Source organism: Homalodisca vitripennis, chromosome 1 (genome assembly GCF_021130785.1).
Source record: "Homalodisca vitripennis isolate AUS2020 chromosome 1, UT_GWSS_2.1, whole genome shotgun sequence".
In the NCBI taxonomy this organism is placed as follows: domain Eukaryota; kingdom Metazoa; phylum Arthropoda; class Insecta; order Hemiptera; family Cicadellidae; genus Homalodisca; species Homalodisca vitripennis.
Window position 1 is genome coordinate 13,209,358 of NC_060207.1, and position 18,939 is coordinate 13,228,296.

The following is an 18,939-nucleotide window of genomic DNA, read 5'->3' on the forward strand; positions in this document are numbered from 1 at the left end:
GCTCACTCACCTTCGAAAGGTCAACATGGTTTAGGAAGTTCGGAACCCCCATGCAGAAGAATTTTTATTTAAGTCAAGCTGTATAGAAATATTCAAACTGATGCCAAAATAAATGGCATTTATTTATGTTTTACATCATAACACTTTTTTTCTGCAAAGACACCCAAATTTGAAAATACATCGTTAAAAAGGGACATAATAGACCTATTGCCATTAGCGATGGAATATGTTTAGTAAGACATTAGTCAGATAGCCTATGTATGTTATTGTTATACACACACAACTCTCAGTTGAGTTGTATAAAAGCACTCTATAAACAAATTTTCTCAAAGTAACAGTACGGTTACGGATGTTAATGTAATCATCAGCAGTGCTAATCGCTATGTAGCATTGCTCTTATTGGGTCCTTTCTGATAGCCCGTTATTACAGACAAATTGAATGGGGCCTGGACCTCCATTACGGAAACCCGGTAGCCTTGCTACTGCCCGCTACTACCCGCCCATCCGTCATAAGCTCGGATACAGATACATAGAGGTTGACATTCAAGTAATGGAGCGCTGTCTAAATTTACCAACTCTTTCATCAAGAAGAACGCTCATTGACTTGATGTTCCTTTACAAAATTCTTAATAACACCATTGATTGTTCTGAGATACTTCAAATGATTGATTTCCACGTTCCTCGGTCGGCGAGACATTTCCAGCTGTTTACCATCCATCATCTCTCGACAAACTACCTTTACCACAGCGCTATTCCAAGATTGATGAGGATTGGAAATGCAGTCTCTGCAGATCTGGATTTTTTTGGGATGCCCCTGTCATCATTTAGGAGGACGGCAGCCATTATACTGCATGAGCTTGATTAGTTTATTGTTATATAGCCAGATGTCACTGTTATAATACAATTATTCTTGTTACTTCTATTATTGTTACATTTATACATAGTCTACTTACGTTTTCCCTTAAGAATATTATATATTTAATTGATCATTGTTGCTCTTGTTGTTTACTGTTAATTTGTTATTGTTTTAGCTGTTTTGTTGATCTGATTAATTTATAGTTATGATGTGGATGTAATTTTGTTGAATTTATTGATGTAAAGAGCAAATGGTAGTCATCAAGAAACCAAATATTGTAAAAAGGTGTATTGCCGTTCATTGTAATAAATAAATAAATAAGCCACCCGTCCGTCCGCGTTCTTTGAACCCAAACTCGCAGATCCCACGACTCTCCTTCCTTCTCCTGTTCTAAATTTCTTATCACTGTTTTAGGTATTACTTTTAGTAGGATGTATGCTTTAAGTTGAATAAATCAAGGTTTACTTTAAAGCTGATCACGTGTTTGACAAAAATCTGAAAATTCACATTAAAGCTTATGAAGCGGAACAGTTTATAGAGTGGTTTTTGGTTACTTACTTAATACCATTAGAATCCCAACTAAACAACACAGGGTATTGTGTATCTCCACAAAATTTATTAATTTTGTTGTCACAAAAGATATTGTATTTTATATTGAGGATTTCTCTATTAGCATAGCCTGATAGAGCTATGCTAATATACATTTTACTTATTTTGTAATGACGTCTAACCAAGATGCAGAATTTTGTTTTTACAACCACTGAACATTTAACTGTTTATATCTTCCAGTATCGATTCATGAAGATATAAGATATGTGGCCGAGGTAACGGAAGCAAAAAATCTTTAACTTATGTTACTTTAAATAAAACTCCCATAAAATAATAACGATGTTTATTTAACAAGAGCACAGCAAATCTGAGTGCCACAATCCTCAGCTCGACTTATTTGTATATTCTCCGGACAGGAGTCTCTGCACTGGCCGCCCAGTCCTGCACAGTCTTTCACGGACGTAGACACTGCAACAGTCAAGCGTACGTTGGACAGTTGTAACATAAAATAATGACGATGTTTATTTAACAAGAGCACAGCAAATCTGAGTGCCACAATCCTCAGCTCGCTTGATTTGTATATTCTCCGGACAGGAATCTCTGCACAGGCCGCCCAGTCCTGCACAGTCTTTCACGGGACGTAGACACTGCAACAGTCAAGCGTACGTTGGACAGTTGTAACATAAAATAATGACGATGTTTATTTAACAAGAGCACAGCAAATCTGAGTGCCACAATCCTCAGCTCGCTTGATTTGTATATTCTCCGGACAGGAATCTCTGCACAGGCCGCCCAGTCCTGCACAGTCTTTCACGGACGTAGACACTGCAACAGTCAAGCGTACGTTGGACAGTTGTAACAATAAAATAATGACGATGTTTTATTTAACAAGAGCACAGCAAATCTGAGTGCCACAATCCTCAGCTCGCTTGATTTGTATATTCTCCGGACAGGAATCTCTGCACAGGCCGCCCAGTCCTGCACAGTCTTTCACGGACGTAGACACTGCAACAGTCAAGCGTACGTTGGACAGTTGTAACTTAAATAATGACGATGTTTATTTAACAAGAGCACAGCAAATCTGAGTGCCACAATCCTCAGCTCGCTTGATTTGTATATTCTCCGGACAGGAATCTCTGCACAGGCCGCCAGTCCTGCACAGTCTTTCACGGACGTAGACACTGCAACAGTCAAGCGTACGTTGGACAGTTGTAACATAAAATAATGACGATGTTTATTTAACAAGAGCACAGCAAAATCTGAGTGCCACAATCCTCAGCTCGCTTGATTTGTATATTCTCCGGGACAGGAATCTCTGCACAGGCCCGCCCAGTCCTGCACAGTCTTTCACGGACGTAGACACTGCAACAGTCAAGCGTACGTTTGGACAGTTTGTAACATAAAATAATGACGATGTTTATTTAACAAGAGCACAGCAAATCTGAGTGCCACAATCCTCAGCTCGCTTGATTTGTATATTCTCCGGACAGGAATCTCTGCACAGGCCGCCCCAGTCCTGCACAGTCTTTCACGGACGTAGACACTGCAACAGTCAAGCGTACGTTTGGACAGTTGTAACTTAAATAATGACGATGTTTATTTAACAAGAGCCACAGCAAATCTGAGTGCCACAATCCTCAGCTCGCTTGATTTGTATATTCTCCGGACAGGGAATCTCTGCACTGGCCGCCCAGTCCTGCACAGTCTTTCACGGACGTAGACACTGCAACAGTCAAGCGTACGTTAGACCAGCGGTTCCCAAATTCTAACGAGTTGAGGACCCCCTGAAAATAACTCAAACCATTGGGGACCCCTAAAAGTAATTTTGAATGTATGGTAAGTGGGTATTTTATTAATAACTTAAACAAACGGATATATATGTATATATAATATTATATATATATTATATATATATATATATATATAATCATAATGTACTTGTAATATATTTATATTATTTATACTTACTGGATATATACCAACGATGGATACAGCATTAAACTGAAAAGTAATTATTGCACTCTTGTGTTTACATTATTATTCAATATTTTTTTTTAAAGTATGAAAACAAATGCCAAAAACTTTCGTTTGCCTAGCTAGGAAACAAATAAGTGGGCACACATTAAATTTAAAAAAGATGAAATTTTATTTTAACATTACATAATTTTATTTTACATAATTTAAATTGTTATCAATTTAATTTTATAATATTATGAATTGTTTAAAGATTTTTTTCACTTTTTTATATGATTTTGATTAGTCCTAGTGTGAAAGATGAAATCTATCTTTTTTGTCCAGAATTTTCTTTCATATCAGGTCGCAAGTTTGAGGACCTTTAAACGAAAATCGTCATGCACATTGAGACGATTCCGATATTGTTTTTCATATAGCATAATGTGGAGAACGCCTGTTCACAATTTGTATGTTGTGCAAAATTGTATTAAATGTTTTAAGGTTTTTAAAAGCTAACTCCTTGTGGTCTCGCTGCACTATCAACCAAAACTCCATGAGTGTTATCGTCCTTGTAGGTACTTTTAAGGGTGCCATTGCTTGATAAATCAATGAGTTGGTCTTGTTCTTTTTCAATTAAATTTAGTTCTTCAATGTCCATAGTAGTAAAGGGATCTCTTATCCAACTGTTCTTAGAAATCTGGTTCTGGAAAATACTCTTTCAATGATGTTGCTAAAGTCTTAAGGTGGGCCGATATTTCTTCTCTGACATTTTCTGATAACTGCTCCTGGTTAGATTCTAAAAACATTTGTAGTAATCGGAAGTTTGTAAATGATTTTTTTTCAACTCTTCTGGACCAAAGTTCAAAATTTTTTGTTTCATTGCTGCAATCTTGTCCTTCACTCTGAATATTCCACATAAAATCCTTGCAAACTTAAATTTAATTCATTTAAGTGTCCAAAAATATCTGATAGGTAAGCAACCTTACATAGCCCAATTAAAATCGTTCAGGTTGATTATAAAAATTTGTGTTTCCAGGAGGAAAAACACGAACCTCATCTCTGAGTTCAAAAAACCGCTCAAGTACCTTTCCCCGAGAGAGCCACCTAATCACGGTGTGTAACAAGAGCTGAATATGCTCACTCTGCATGTCTCTGCATAACGCTTCAAACAGCCTGGATTGTAGGGGGCGTGATTTAATGAAATTAATTATCTTAACAACTTCATCACAGGTAGTCTTAAGTGTTACTGGCATATTTTTCGCTGCCAGTGCTTCCCTGTGGATGCAACAATGAGTCCATTGGACATGTGGTGCGACTTTTTGTAATATGCCCAATAATCCTGTTTTGTAGCCAGACATAGCTCCAGCACCATCACTTGTAATAGAAACACATTTATCCCACTTAATATTGTGTTGGGAAAAAAAACTTATCAATAGCATTAAAAATATCTTCACCTTTTGTATGCATAAGTTCACAAGAGAACAAAAAATCTTCATAACATTGATGTTCGAAAATAAATCTGACAAAAAACTAGCATAGTAGCTTTCTTGGATATATCCGTGCTTTCATCTATTTGCAAGGCAAACATGTCGCTATTAGATATTTTCATAAATAAATTGTATTGGATATTTTCAGACATATCTGTTATTCGCCTTTGAAACTGTATTGTTCGATAATGGAATTGAGCTGATCATTTTAGCTGCTTGATCTCCAAGCACAATTCTGCACATTTTTACAGCAGCAGGGATAATAAGTTCTTCTGCTATTGTGTGTGCCTTGCCAGAAGTTGCAATAAGCTCACCAACCTGGTAAGAAGCTAATGTTGCATTTTCATTGACATTTAGACCTACAATACCTTTTTTAATTATATTTTTAGATTTTTTTAACTCGTTTAGCTTCAGGTTGAAAAAACTCTACTGACTTAGTTTTAGATTCAGGATGTTTTGTTTCAAGGTGACGTCGCAATTTAGCAGGTTTCATGCCTTCATTTGACAAAACTTCTAAACAAATAACGCACTGTGGCTTTGGATTATCTTTCAGTACCAATATATGTAAAAACCTAATTCCAAATATTCATTATTGTATTTTCTTATTTTTTTACTGGTACCTAATTTTTACTCACGCTTCTTAAGCTAGTACAGGGCTGTTCACAGCTGGGCACTTCATCGACCATAGCAGTACTAACATGAAGGATGCTCTTCCTTTTCCACGTCAGATATTGGCCTTTTTAACTTGGCACTAATTAACCAACGATCCATTGTTACTTTTGGCTACTAAACACTAAACTAAAACCGACCAACTATTATTAAATAAACTGTTGTTACATAAATGCAATTATCAACAGACAACAACACTGAGTACCACTGAACGTACAACACAGTACAAACTGAATCTATTCTGAGAGATCACGTGTGAGCGACTGCGAGTGTCGGCGACGGCGCGTAGTGGGGAGCAGGGTCAATGCCATGGCTGACAAACCGGTTAGGAGCGGTTTCGCTGGAGTGGGGAAATGTATATCAGCGTCATTCGCCGCTCACTCTCGTACTATCGCTCCGTCACTCGCCCAGTAATGATGTCTCTATAAGCTTGTCACAGTTCACATTATGGACTTACAAAACTACGCTGATCGTATTTACTTCGCATACCTAAAATATCTGTTTAGTGTTATATTTTAACACTTTAAAAAAATCAAAATTATAGAATAACTTTTAATAGAAAGTTTTTTTTTATTTTATACCACCTCGCTGCGGACCCCCTTAACGAGCTTTGCGGACCCCTAGGGGTCCGCGGACCACCTTTGGGAACCGCTGCGTTAGACAGTTGTAACAGATAGTAACATGGAAAATTATAATTACAATAAAATTAATCCTAGTGAGGTAGCCATGCACATTTCCTAAATTGGTGTGCCTGTATACGCATTTATGCAGGCTTTTACGTATATATATATATATATAATTTTTTTTAAAGAAATGCTCTGTTATGGGAAGTAATCATCGCTAAGTCACTTTTATTCTGATTTATTTTTCATGTAACGTAGCTATACACTTTTGAGACAAATTATAGCTTTGAATGATCGTAAGGAGTCAAAACATTGTTGACAGAAAATCCAAAATAGCAAAATAGTGTACAATTTCAATGGAAATAAACCATAAGTAGTATATTGTAATCGAGAAAAGCTGTGTTCATGTCAATAATTTTTTATTCGAATTTGAAAAAAACACTTATGTTTATAGTCACTTGTACTATCCCTTGTATAATTGAAACCTTGCAATGTTTCTAGATAATTAAGACTCATTTTTTCCATGTTATACACTTTTTTTTAGAGTAACCATCAAACCAAATATGCATTACATATGTAGCATCCCTTCAAAATACTTCAGTAGAAATAAATACAACTGAAGATGGTTATCATTATTATTTTCCCCTTAAGTATCTTGATTATAATCAAGATTTAAATAATTCGTGACGCAGATCACGAACGCTAATGAGGTCAGAATGGAATTCAGAAATAAAACAATAAGCTTTATAGGCTATGTATAGCTGTGGTGTGGAGTGTGAAACAGGATGTGCTGTATAAATCTCCATCTCTCTTCTTCTTCACAGCTGTTTCATTTAGTAGTTAAAAGACCAATACTAACAATTCCAAGACATGGACAGTTCGTGTTTAACAATTTAAAATTACTTCAACTTTCCAAATGGGTATTCAAGCAGTATGGAAGATGAAGGTCCTAAAACCTTAGTACATTTTCTACTTTAACAGAACAAGAACATTTCTCAGACAAAAAATAACAGTTTTTGTTATGGAAAAGTTGGTTAATCAATTTTGGAAATGAAAATTTCCAAACCCTTTTCGCTTGAAGCAATCAACCAAAATAATTTGGAAAGAAAGGTCTGTTCTAATAATAAGTACACTGTAGGTTTGCCACCCCCATATGGAGAGATTATACTCTCTGAGTTCGGGTTTAGACCCCAAATGTACAATCTCACATGTGTAGGATGTGGGAACATTTTACCTTCAAATCGAAATTGCTCACTTCCCTTATAAATACTGTAAACTTTTACTCCTAACTCGGATTAAAAAAATACTCTATTATACCTTACTCTATACCCTACTGGTGATAATATTGAATTTTTTCGTTTTATTTTTGTAATTAATCTTCTTAAAAATATAATGCAAGTATATTACTTGACGATATTAAGTTATTTTTGCATACTCCGAAAGAACACATGTTTAGCGGATGAATAAAATAAAATGAACAATGATAATTAGGAAATGTCACAATATATAATCACCATAGAATAGTTATTTAGTGATTTATGACCCAGCTTTGTTAAAGTGTAATTAAGTATTAAGCGGAAAAAGCATGGATATTTCTTAGGTATCCACCGGACCATCCTAAGAGTAGTATTTTGAAGCAATACTGTTCGCGGTTGAAGAACAAGTCCCTCGCCGGTAATGACATTTTGAAGACAGAAAGTCCAAGAGGACGTTGACCTTTTTGGCAGTAAGAAGTGGGCCAGTGTTGCAGTTATGGGGGTCTTGCAATAGTCCACACATGTGGGCAGACCGGTAGCTGACGAGATTGGTGACACAGGACTTGTTACAGCGACGTTCATTTATTTTGTCGTTTATAGATTGTTAAATATTAGGTTATATCTATCATTGTATTTATATTACAAACTGTTAGGCTACCAGTTCGTAATACGAACGTACTGCAATGTCATCGTGACCGATACTAACCAATGGATATTTTAGAAGTATTTGTAATTCATACATCACACTGGTCAAATTAAAAATGTTTATTATTATAATAATTTTAATTATTACAACTTTAAGATAATTACAATTAAAAACACATTTCATTTCACTGAAAAGGAAAAAAATAGTATATAATGTTTTGTTTGATTTTTATGGAATTAAGATTTTTGACAAAAACTTGGGCTCCGGTGATGGGTTTAGACTTCCCGATTTAGCTTAGTAAGTTAACTCTAGCGCTATCTCTTAGAGATGTTTCGAACTACATGCGCGACGAGCAGTGTGTCAGATAAGTGGGCAGCTGGCAAGGCATTATCATTCAATTCAATTATTAGGTGATAAGAATGTTTTGGACGCAACACTTTTAAAACATAAACATTGAAATAGAAAAATTGTAATACTAAGTTTATTGTATCTAGTTCTTTCAGTACAATACGAGTAAAAACCCATCTCAATTAGCAAAATTAATCTTTTGTATTGTGTATTTTATATTTTTGAGTATATATAAACTTAAAAGTTTTATTTATTTGTAATTTTAGAACGCATTTTAGTAAACACATTTACTTTAAAATTTTTCACAAAACACGGGACTTTAACATATTTCCCTAAAAAGGTTGAATAATTATGTTTATTTTTGTGTAGTATTTTCATAAAAGATGCAACCGTTCGATGGAATTTGTAAATACTTAGACTATTTTATTTAATATAATTTATAAGGGTCATAATTCCTTATATAAAGATTTACGAAAAAATACAAGAAATATTACCATACTTGCGAAAAAATTAGAAATATCTCTAAAACTATATATTTTTACAATAATAAAGTGTGGTTATACTCATTTAATTTTACATTCTTTGTTTATTTGTATAGTAGAACATAAGTAAACTCTAACATAGTTTTCCTAACGTGTATTCTAGTAGGCCTATTATACTTTTGAACGGATTGTAACCTTTTAAACAATTAAACTCATCTATGTCATAGTACTTTTTATGATTTTGCTTGATACGATTGGTTGACTCAATACTGAGGAAGGTTTTAAAATAATTCGCCAATTTGTTAAGTCTTACGAGCCATTGTATTTATAAATAATTTTTATGAGTCTGAAAATAGAAACAAAAGATAAATAAAAGGATTAATGGTATCATTGATAGATAGCATCGTAAACAAAGAACATAAATTTAACCATACAGGTAATAAGATAAAGTTTCGTGCATGACGTGGAACAACCAGCTGTACGGTCTAGGTGCCACTGTATAAGCACACAACGTGGTGTTTCTTGGAATCCATAGAGGAATCTTTTTCACGAAAGAAATTGACCAACAGTCACACTCGTGTTGGTGAAGGTCAAAATGGAAGGACGTCAACAATGTTAAAATAATGAAACGGTATTTTTATCCTGTGCTATTTTTTTCTAGATTAAAAAATTTAAATCCAACAGGCATACGCATATATAATAGTTATATCACACGCAGAAAAACTAGATAAACAGACTGAAAGTCGCCAATTTCAGGGTCCATAGTGAGATGACACTGATTTATCATTTATGTACGTGTTTAATGGATGGTTGACTGTCAAGCTGCAAGTTACAAGAACACATCGTTTATTTAAACCATTTGATGTCTTACGCAATCTAGCAAAATTCTGCTCGTTGGGTGTACTGAGTTTTCTACTTTGGTGTAGTTTGGCCTACTTTGGCGTAGTACATCCACATTTGACCCACTGTTTGATATTATTGGGCAGCTGTTTTAAATACAAATTTGACAGAGTATTTAGAATACAAAAGAAAGCTGTTAGAATAATTTCGAAATTAAAACAGAGAGTCGTGTAAAATTACCTTCAGGGAGCTTGGATTTTTGACCTTACCCAGCCTCTAAATTCTCGATGTCACCCTGTACTGCCGATTCAAATGTGAACTGATCAGGGCAGGGACGTACTCCAGTACGAGACCAGAGGCAGGAACAACTTCATAATTGACCAGCATCGGAGAACTATGTTCGAAACACTTTCCATCTCAAATGGGTGTCAAGATAATGAATAAACTCCCTGGAGATCTCAAACAAATTAATGAACCCAAACAATTCAAATCTCGACTAAGACACTTTTTGTTGTCAAAGGAATTTTAATCCGTTGATGAGTTTACGATGGGCAACTGGGATGAAAATTATCATTTTATTATTACTCTATTTCTCCTTTTCTGATATCTAAAACATGCAAAATACAATATATTTTAGGTTCACGCGTTAATATGTGGAATTGACTGTGCCTATGATAACGTAAGATAGGTTTAGTTTATAGATATTTTAATCAATATGATGAAATGACGCTTGCAATATAATTTTCTTGACTGTTTTACTGCAATAAAACATTATTATTATTTTGATACCCTTACATTTGTACCTCCACGAAGACTAGCGTGGCTGACGACCGATACCTTTCTTAGGAGAAGGTTTGCTAACGATTTCAAGAAGGACCAGGTTGTATGGTACGATGCGAATTAGATCCTAGTCCGTGAATAATATGAATAGTGTATTTTAAATATCATATTCTCACCATCAAGACAGCATTCGACGTCTCTCTTCTGCTGTTCAGGACATAGTCCTTTCTGTTCTGTCAGCTTCCCTTCGGGACACTCGGACTTCTCCAAGCACATGCCGCCCGCCTGCAGGCACGGCTCTTCGTTGTACACGGCCATCTTCGAGAACGCCAGGTTCAGGGGTCCTGCCACAAAACTCTCCATTATGAACTCGCTTAACTTGTGAAGGAAACAGGATTTTTCCGGACATTTGCCATCGTTCAGTGATACAAAAAATCAGTAAGACCACGTTTCGAGATCTGCAATCTGATCTCTTCTTCAGGTAAATAACTAACCTAACACATAATTACAAACTAGGTTAAAATAAACAAATCATTCCAGAGCGTTGTGACACGCCTAAGTCAGGAATCACAACCACCATGTTGTGTGTCAACTTCACTAACTCTAAAACACGCACTTAATAAAAAACTAAACACAACACTAATTATTAAAACGAAACTACAGAATACAGTTCACAATAGGTCTGCATTCGTCGACCAACCACCTACAACAGAACTCGCACAAAACTCGCTTAACTTAGTAACGAACACAACACTGTACACTGTTCAATATGTCGCTCTGTCTAGTATTATACGTAATGTAAAGCAATGATCTGATAGATAGCACTGTTAACTATTTACTGCAACCATGTCGACCTAAGGGCAGCTCTACAACCTTAAGCGCTGGCGGCTGGTAGTCCTCAAAATTCTGTAACAAGAGCTTTATGCAAGTTCCCCGATTACTGGGAATTATAAAGAGAAAACATTAATCCATGATAATTTTGTTTAACGATATTTTAACTCTTGGTTCAGGACTTAATATAAATTATAACAATATAATTGTATTACACGTATATTCTATTCGTTCGTACCAAACTGTTCAATTGTTATTCTCGAAATATTATTGCATACCTCTGGGACTTCATACACATTGTTTTATAGAGGGTGTAAAATTAAGTCCTAATACCCCTTGAAATGTCCCCAACGGATTGAGATGTCTATTCAAAATTGACTTCATACTTATATAAATAAGAGGGTAAAATTTCCCCCCTCTCTATCACTCTCTCTCATTCTCTCACCCTCTCTCTCCCTACCTCTGTCTCCCTCTCTCCACTATCTCTCTCTCCCCCGCACACACTCTCTCTCTATCTCCCCCCTTTCTCCCCCCCCCGCAATACTTCCTATCAACCTTATACCTATTGTTATCTAGTTACAAAACTCGCACGTCACATATCTCAAGGTGTGAAGCACATTAGTAGATGACATATCACACCTGCCCAAAGTGAGAGCAAACGGACAGCCTTAACCAGGACCAAGGCTGGTGTGAAGGTGAAATAATAAGGTCGGTATTCGGCCAGTATTCAGGTGCAGGCGTCAGGGTTGTAGACACTTCGTTCCACAAGGTTTTATTCAATATTAGAACATTTTGTCAATGCTATCGAAGTAACGACTAGATTCTATACAATTTCAGAATATTATCTCTTTATTTTGTAGTTATCGAGATATTTTTAGATATGTTTTTAATTATTGAGAATATTAAAGCCATGTACTTTTTTCTCCACTTCCCCGAACCACTCCATTAATATCCTTATTACAAATTTCACAGGTGTTTTTTATTTTGCGTTCAGTCAACAAGTTGACATGTTTGCTCCATGTATTATGACAATACTTCCATTCTGTCATTATTCAGAAACTGTCACACGTGACTAGAGCTTGAATGACAATTATACGGAATAGGTTAGTATAAACTAATTATGAAATGGGTTGTAACAAATAGCGTAAGAAACTGTCACACGTGACTAGAGCTTGAATGACAATTATACGGAATAGGTTAGTATAAACTAATTATGAAATGGGTTGTAACAAATAGCGTAAGAAACTGTTACACGTGACTAGAGCTTGAATGACAATTATACGGAATAGGTTAGTATAAACTAATTATGAAATGGGTTGTAACAAATAGCGTAAGAAACTGTCACACGTGACTAGAGCTTGAATGACAATTATACGGAATAGGTTAGTATAAACTAATTATGAAATGGGTTGTAACAAATAGCGTAAGAAACTGTCACACGTGACTAGAGCTTGAATGACAATTATACGGAATAGGTTAGTATAAACTAATTATGAAATGGGTTGTAACAAATAGCGTAAGAAACTGTCACAAGTAAACTAGAGCTTGAATGACAATTATACGGAATAGGTTAGTATAAAATAATTATGAAATGGATTGTAACAAATAGCGTAATAAACTGTCACACGTAACTAGAGCTTGAATGACAATTATACGGAATAGGTTAGTATAAAATAATTATGAAATGGATTGTAGCAAATAGCGTAAGAAACTGGAACACTGTAAAATGAATGAATATTTTAATCTGTTGTATCAATTCGTTTTTTAAGAATCGCAATAGAAAAAGTTACACGATTGTCCAATAGTTTAACATTTGTTAGGCATATACCTTGCCTTTCAACATCAAAGAAGTCATCCGCAGGTCTAAGATCAAGAATGTTGAGTAACTTAAATATTTGTATAAATAATAAAAATACTTCTAACAAATAACATTATTATTCAACAAAAATTATTTGAATTAGTAAATGTACGAAGTAAATAAACATGTAGAGTTCCGTTTTTACTTTTAAGGAGAATAATTCAGTAACCTAGTTTAATGAAAAGGTTAATTTTGAATTAACACGTAAACATTGATAATTATTTTTTATTCATTTATTTTAATTGTATATTTATTAATACCTGTACACACTCGTAGATAGAAATATTCTAAAAAGTAACCTTTCAGATGTCAATTTAATTTTAACACTCTTGTCCAAAGACTTCTGTTATTTAAATATTTTTACATTAAAAAAAACGCATGCTTGGTTTTAAAAGGTCTAGTGTAATAAATGTAATCTTATTGGACAATTCGTTATATTTTTACTACAACCGTAGTAGTCCGGTAAAAATAAGGATGCAACCTCGGAATGAAAGATAATAAGCTGAAAATTTGCATACGTCTTTATTTTGATGGTATAAAACTTACCTCAAAAGTCTCATATAATCACGTGTACGCGACTTCAGATATTTAAGGTCAAAGGTCATGAAAATCAGTTTATATGCAAATATCTCGTTTCCCTTACGCTCAATGACTTTGAAGGTGGTTAGACAAATTGTAGAACGGAAAATTCTCTTCATACTTTTGTCTTTACTAATTTTATGTACGTTCAACCCTTTTTGAGATACAGCGCAAAGAGTAGAGTGCCGCTTACCTGTATATACGATAATGCGAGGTCAGAGCCAGTAGAATACAATAAATAAAATGAGTTATACTCGTATTGTTGATTATTCACTTACTATTATTATTATTACTTAATAGTATTATTATTATCATTATTATTAAATTATTATTATTATTATTATTATTATTATTTAATATCATTATTTAAAATATTATTTAATATTTATTATAATAAGATATTAATTATAAATTATATATTCTCTAAATAATACTTATTTTATTTTTACCAAACATACAATATTAAAAGAAATACTTTTCGTCCCATATTACTATATTACTATGAATATTATATCTCGAAAATACAAATCTCTTGTACGACGTTTGCTGTTTCTGCGAAGCTCCATTGTTATATATGACTGGTTTTTTGTGTGACTTTCTACACACCGTAACGAATGAGTTTGGAATTTCTATGTATAAGTACAGTAGTGGTGGTGAGATATTTTACTTTATGATGGGAATGGTAGGGTATTTCTCTGTGTTAGTATTTCTATACCGATAAAAATTTATTTTATCCGTTAGTTGAAAACAACATTCTTAGCATTAACAGACCGTACGATTTTGAGTGTATCTTTTAATTGCAATGGCTGATTGTTGTTTTATTTGTAATAAATTAATATCAGAAAAGTGCTTATGTGAGTGTTGTGCGTTGCTTACAAACAATACAAACTGCAAGTATTGACAGAAATGACGGTCATATAAATTATTTAAATACTTTGACTTCTAAATACTTGACCTTGATTGTCGAAAAGTGTATAAGTAAAAATTCAATTGCTGCATCGAAGCGACGTGCAGAAGACGATGAAAACTCCAACTGCAGAAAGTCCACCTCGTAAAAAAACGAGAAGAGGTATTTGATTTTATGAGTAATGGACAATCATGCCTCAACCGCTTCATCAACTTCAGATGATTTCAATGAAGGAAGTGAATATGCACCTGATATTCTTGAATCTTTCTATTCTGATACTTTAGTAAACGTGAATGATGATAATGAATCTGATATTGAACAGCCAGAGGAAGAAGAAGAAGAAGAAGACGATGAACAAGAAGAAAATTAAAACAAAAATATTAAATCATTAATAATAAAAAAAATATTTTATATTTGTAATTTTAATAAATTGATTATTGGATCAATAAATAAATATATAATTAAAATTCATTTGAAATATTTCATTAAATATTGTATGTTTGGTAAAAATAAAATAAGTATTATTTAAAGAATATATAATTTATAATTAATATCTATAAATTATGGTATATTAAATAATAAATAATAATAATAATTTAATAATAATGATAATAATAATAGTATTAAGTAATAATAATAATAGTAAGTGAATAATCAACAATACGAGTATAACTCATTTATTTATTGTATTCTACTGGCTGACCTCGCATTATCGTATATACAGGTAAGCGGTCCCCTACTCTTTGCGCTGTATCTCAAAAAAGGGTTTGAACGTACATAAAATTAGTAAAGACAAAAGTTGAAGAGAATTTTCCGTTCTACAATTTGTCTAACCACCTTCAAAGTCATTTAGCGTAAGGGAAACGAGATATTTGCAAAAAACTGATTTTCATGACCTTTGACCTTAAAATATCTGAAGTCGCGTACACGTGATTATATGAGACTTTTGAGGTAAGTTTTATACCATCAAAGTAAAGACGTATGCAAATTTTTAGCTTATTATCTTTCATTTCCGAGGTTGCATCCTTATTTTGTCTTATTTTACTGAGTTATAGTCTATATAAGAGAATCAATTTTAAAGTTTTTTTCTGAGTTTGCATAAACAATTAAATCGAAACTCAAGTAATGCACTGAACATGCTTAGTAATATTATAAGGTAAACACTACTCTAAACAGAGCAGAATAGCTTAACCCAACCTCAATAAACCTGCCTGTGAATCAGATGTTCATTAACTACCGTTCTGTGTCTACCATTTCGGTAGTTACCCCTGCCTCTGGTCTCATACGAATGAATGTTTTGGCCAGTTGTCATGGCATGTTTAGAAATACAGAACAGAGTTGTTTTTGCAAATGTAGAGACTTGGCAGAGTGAACAGCTGCAATTTTTTGAAGGTTTCTTAAAAAAAGACTCACGCCTCACTTATCTCATTTTTACACACACGCCTTTCATCCTCTTTATTATTATTTATTATCTTTAATTATCTTCTTTATAGATTTAATAATGATCCCAATTACCTTTAAAAGTTCTTATTGTCTCATTCGACTCGCCATCATTACTTCACATGATCATGCCACCAACACAGGACGCCAGCACAGCATAGCTGGCAGAGGCATTACGAAATCGGAGCCAATCATACGACGTTATCAAGAGTGACAGTTGGCCACACTGTTGTTTATTCTCTCTAACAAACCCAAACGCAGTCGGTAAACGTTGCTGGAGAAAGTGAGTTGTTATCTAACCTGGAGGCGTAGTCTGGCCTGTCATTATGACGCACTGTGAGTATCGTAGTGTGTTGATTCCACGTTCAGTTGACAATTGTCCCGTCACGAAGTTTTCTTAACGTTTCTCACAGACTTTCTTAAAGAATTAAACTCCTTGGAATACACCTAGATCGAAGGGTGACATGGAATGATTGCCATTTTTGTGCCAAATTATCCTTAGGCATTTATGTTTTGAGGTTATTAGCTAAGTATTGCCCGACTCAGGACCTGATGACAGTGTACTATGGCTTGATTTACCCCCACATTACCTACGGAGTGATGTTGTGGGGTGCCAGTGCAAACAATCAGTTGATGAAAGTTTTCAAATTGCAAAAAGCGAGCGATACAAATAATCGCCCATTTAAATTTCAGAATCTTGCAGAGAAACCTTCAAAAATTTGCAGCTGTTGACTCTGCCGAGTCTCTACATTTTCGAAAAAAGCTCTGTCCTGTATGTCTAAATATGTCATGACAACTGGTCAAGACATTCATTTATATGAGACCAGAGGCAGGGGAAACTACCGAACTGGTAGACACAGAGCGGTGATTTACGAACATCTGCCCTCACAGGCAGGTGTTCAATTCATCAACAAGCTGCTTAATTGGATAGAGAATGCCGCAACACCCAAGGTGCTCAAAACTCGTTAGGAACGCTTTATAATGTTACCGAGTTTTTGGAATTTGCCTGGGAGATCACCCACTCAGGAGATTGACTACGGCGATTTGGGTGGAAAATTGGCAAATGGATGAATTGAATGTAGAATTTTGAATTGTATGTTTGAGTTTGGTTCTGATGTGGTGAGAATGTACAAAATTATAGTTCTGACTCTTTGAAATTGACGGTGAATTTGAATTGAATGCTACACATGTGAATCATATCTCCGCAATAAATATTGATTGATTAATTCTGCAGTTAGAGGTACTACTGAACCAATCACACCAGCTGAATAAATCGTAAAGAACTAAAAAGAATTTACGTCGAATAATAATTCTCCGTGAGCTCGAACATTATCAGCAATAAGGAAGAGAGAATGCTACTATTAAAAATGAAAAGTAGATGAAAGGTCATGTTTTAAATCTCAATCAGATAAATACATTGAACATTGTATAATATATCAACTGAACTGGGACTGATAAAAATGTTCTACGTAGTACAACTACCATCACTAACTGATACGAATGTATGTATTTCTTATCAACAAAGTGTAAGAATTATAGGTAATATAAAATACACTACAAAGTTTAACACTCAGGCTATTAAATCTTACCGAGTTGGTGTAATGTAATTTAATTGTTATTATTTACCTGTTTGCTCCACACATGTTGCAGGATCGCAGACACTCAGGGTGACTAACACGACAAGAAAGATAACACACTGCATGGTGGAGGTGCCAGTACTGACTGACTAGTGACTAGGAGTATCCAGTGATCCGGCCACTGTAACCGTGTAACCTTGCTATCGCGAACTTCACCCACTTACGATTACAGTGCTTTTTCAGCAATGATAAATCGCGATGTACTTGAAACTAAATTTGTCGTCCACCACATGAGAGGAAATCACGTGTAAAAATAACAGGGGAAAGGCCAACAAGGAAATCACAAAATCAAACAAGGAAATCAAACAATAAAATGCTTTGTTTAAAGTTTGTTATTGACGATGGAATACTTGAAAGAATAATAGGATTTCGGCCATTAGAAATTGTTATATGTTACAAAATCTATAACTATAAGTTTCGAGGATTTATATCTGCCCTCATCGTCAGGTGTAAGAAATTTAATAAAAAAAACCTACAACTTGTGGTTGGGCCTGCTACTAAAAAATAATCATACCCACCACAAGTTGCTGTTTTAAATACTTTTTATACATTAAACTTTCTTACACCTCACGAAAAGGGTAGATACCAATCCTGGAAACGCAGTTTTATACATTCTGTAACATATACCCGCGGTTGAAGTCCGATATGCTATTATCTTTCAAGGAAATAATTTTAAGCCATTATACGTTCATATGGGGTGAACGGAAAACATATCGTGCCTCCTGTATTTTATTTTATTTTCTCAGCAATATCAACGGAAAGAAGGTGTGAATAAGAAGGGTAAATATGAAAGGAAATGAATATTATAAGGTGGATACTGGTATAGTATTATTGATCATTAATTATCCTTAAGAAGATCCTTAATTCCTATTTTCTCCCAAGTGGAGGGCATAGTCAAATCACGTGGCACAAAACCCTCCTCCAGCCCTCTTTCTCTAGTCATTTTATTTCTCATGAATGCCTTGAATAACTCTATACGAATTCTCTTAGGAAACCGAGTCATCAAGAACGTTATTCCTTGATACAACTTAATCAAGTGATATACGATATAAACGTTACGTTGTTGGACTTGATGTGTTTCTGAACCGACAACAGTTTCTGTTTAGGTTATTTTTTAATTTGAGAAACAGCTCCCTAAAGACATTAAAAATATAAAAAGGTAAGTTCCCTAAAGGCACCAAAATATAAAAAGGTATTA

General features: G+C 34.4%; 1 protein-coding gene across 2 annotated transcripts; it reads right to left on the reverse strand.

The window, feature by feature from the left end:
• Positions 1–1,733: 1,733 nt before the first annotated feature.
• On the reverse strand, positions 1,734–17,961 carry LOC124357401 (U-scoloptoxin(19)-Tl1a). Of its 2 annotated transcripts, none has more exons than XM_046809167.1 (3): positions 17,731–17,961; positions 10,666–10,833; positions 1,734–1,873 (listed from the first exon to the last, which is right to left on the reverse strand). In XM_046809167.1, exons 1-3 carry the CDS (start codon positions 17,804–17,806, stop codon positions 1,749–1,751), a joined length of 369 nt encoding a protein of 122 aa, XP_046665123.1. In that variant the 5' UTR covers positions 17,807–17,961; the 3' UTR covers positions 1,734–1,748. The 2 variants fall into 2 exon arrangements, with proteins under 2 accessions (XP_046665123.1, XP_046665132.1); XM_046809176.1 differs by lacking the exon at positions 1,734–1,873 and adding an exon at positions 2,988–3,128 and having other exon boundaries at positions 17,731–17,957.
• Positions 17,962–18,939: the final 978 nt, after the last annotated feature.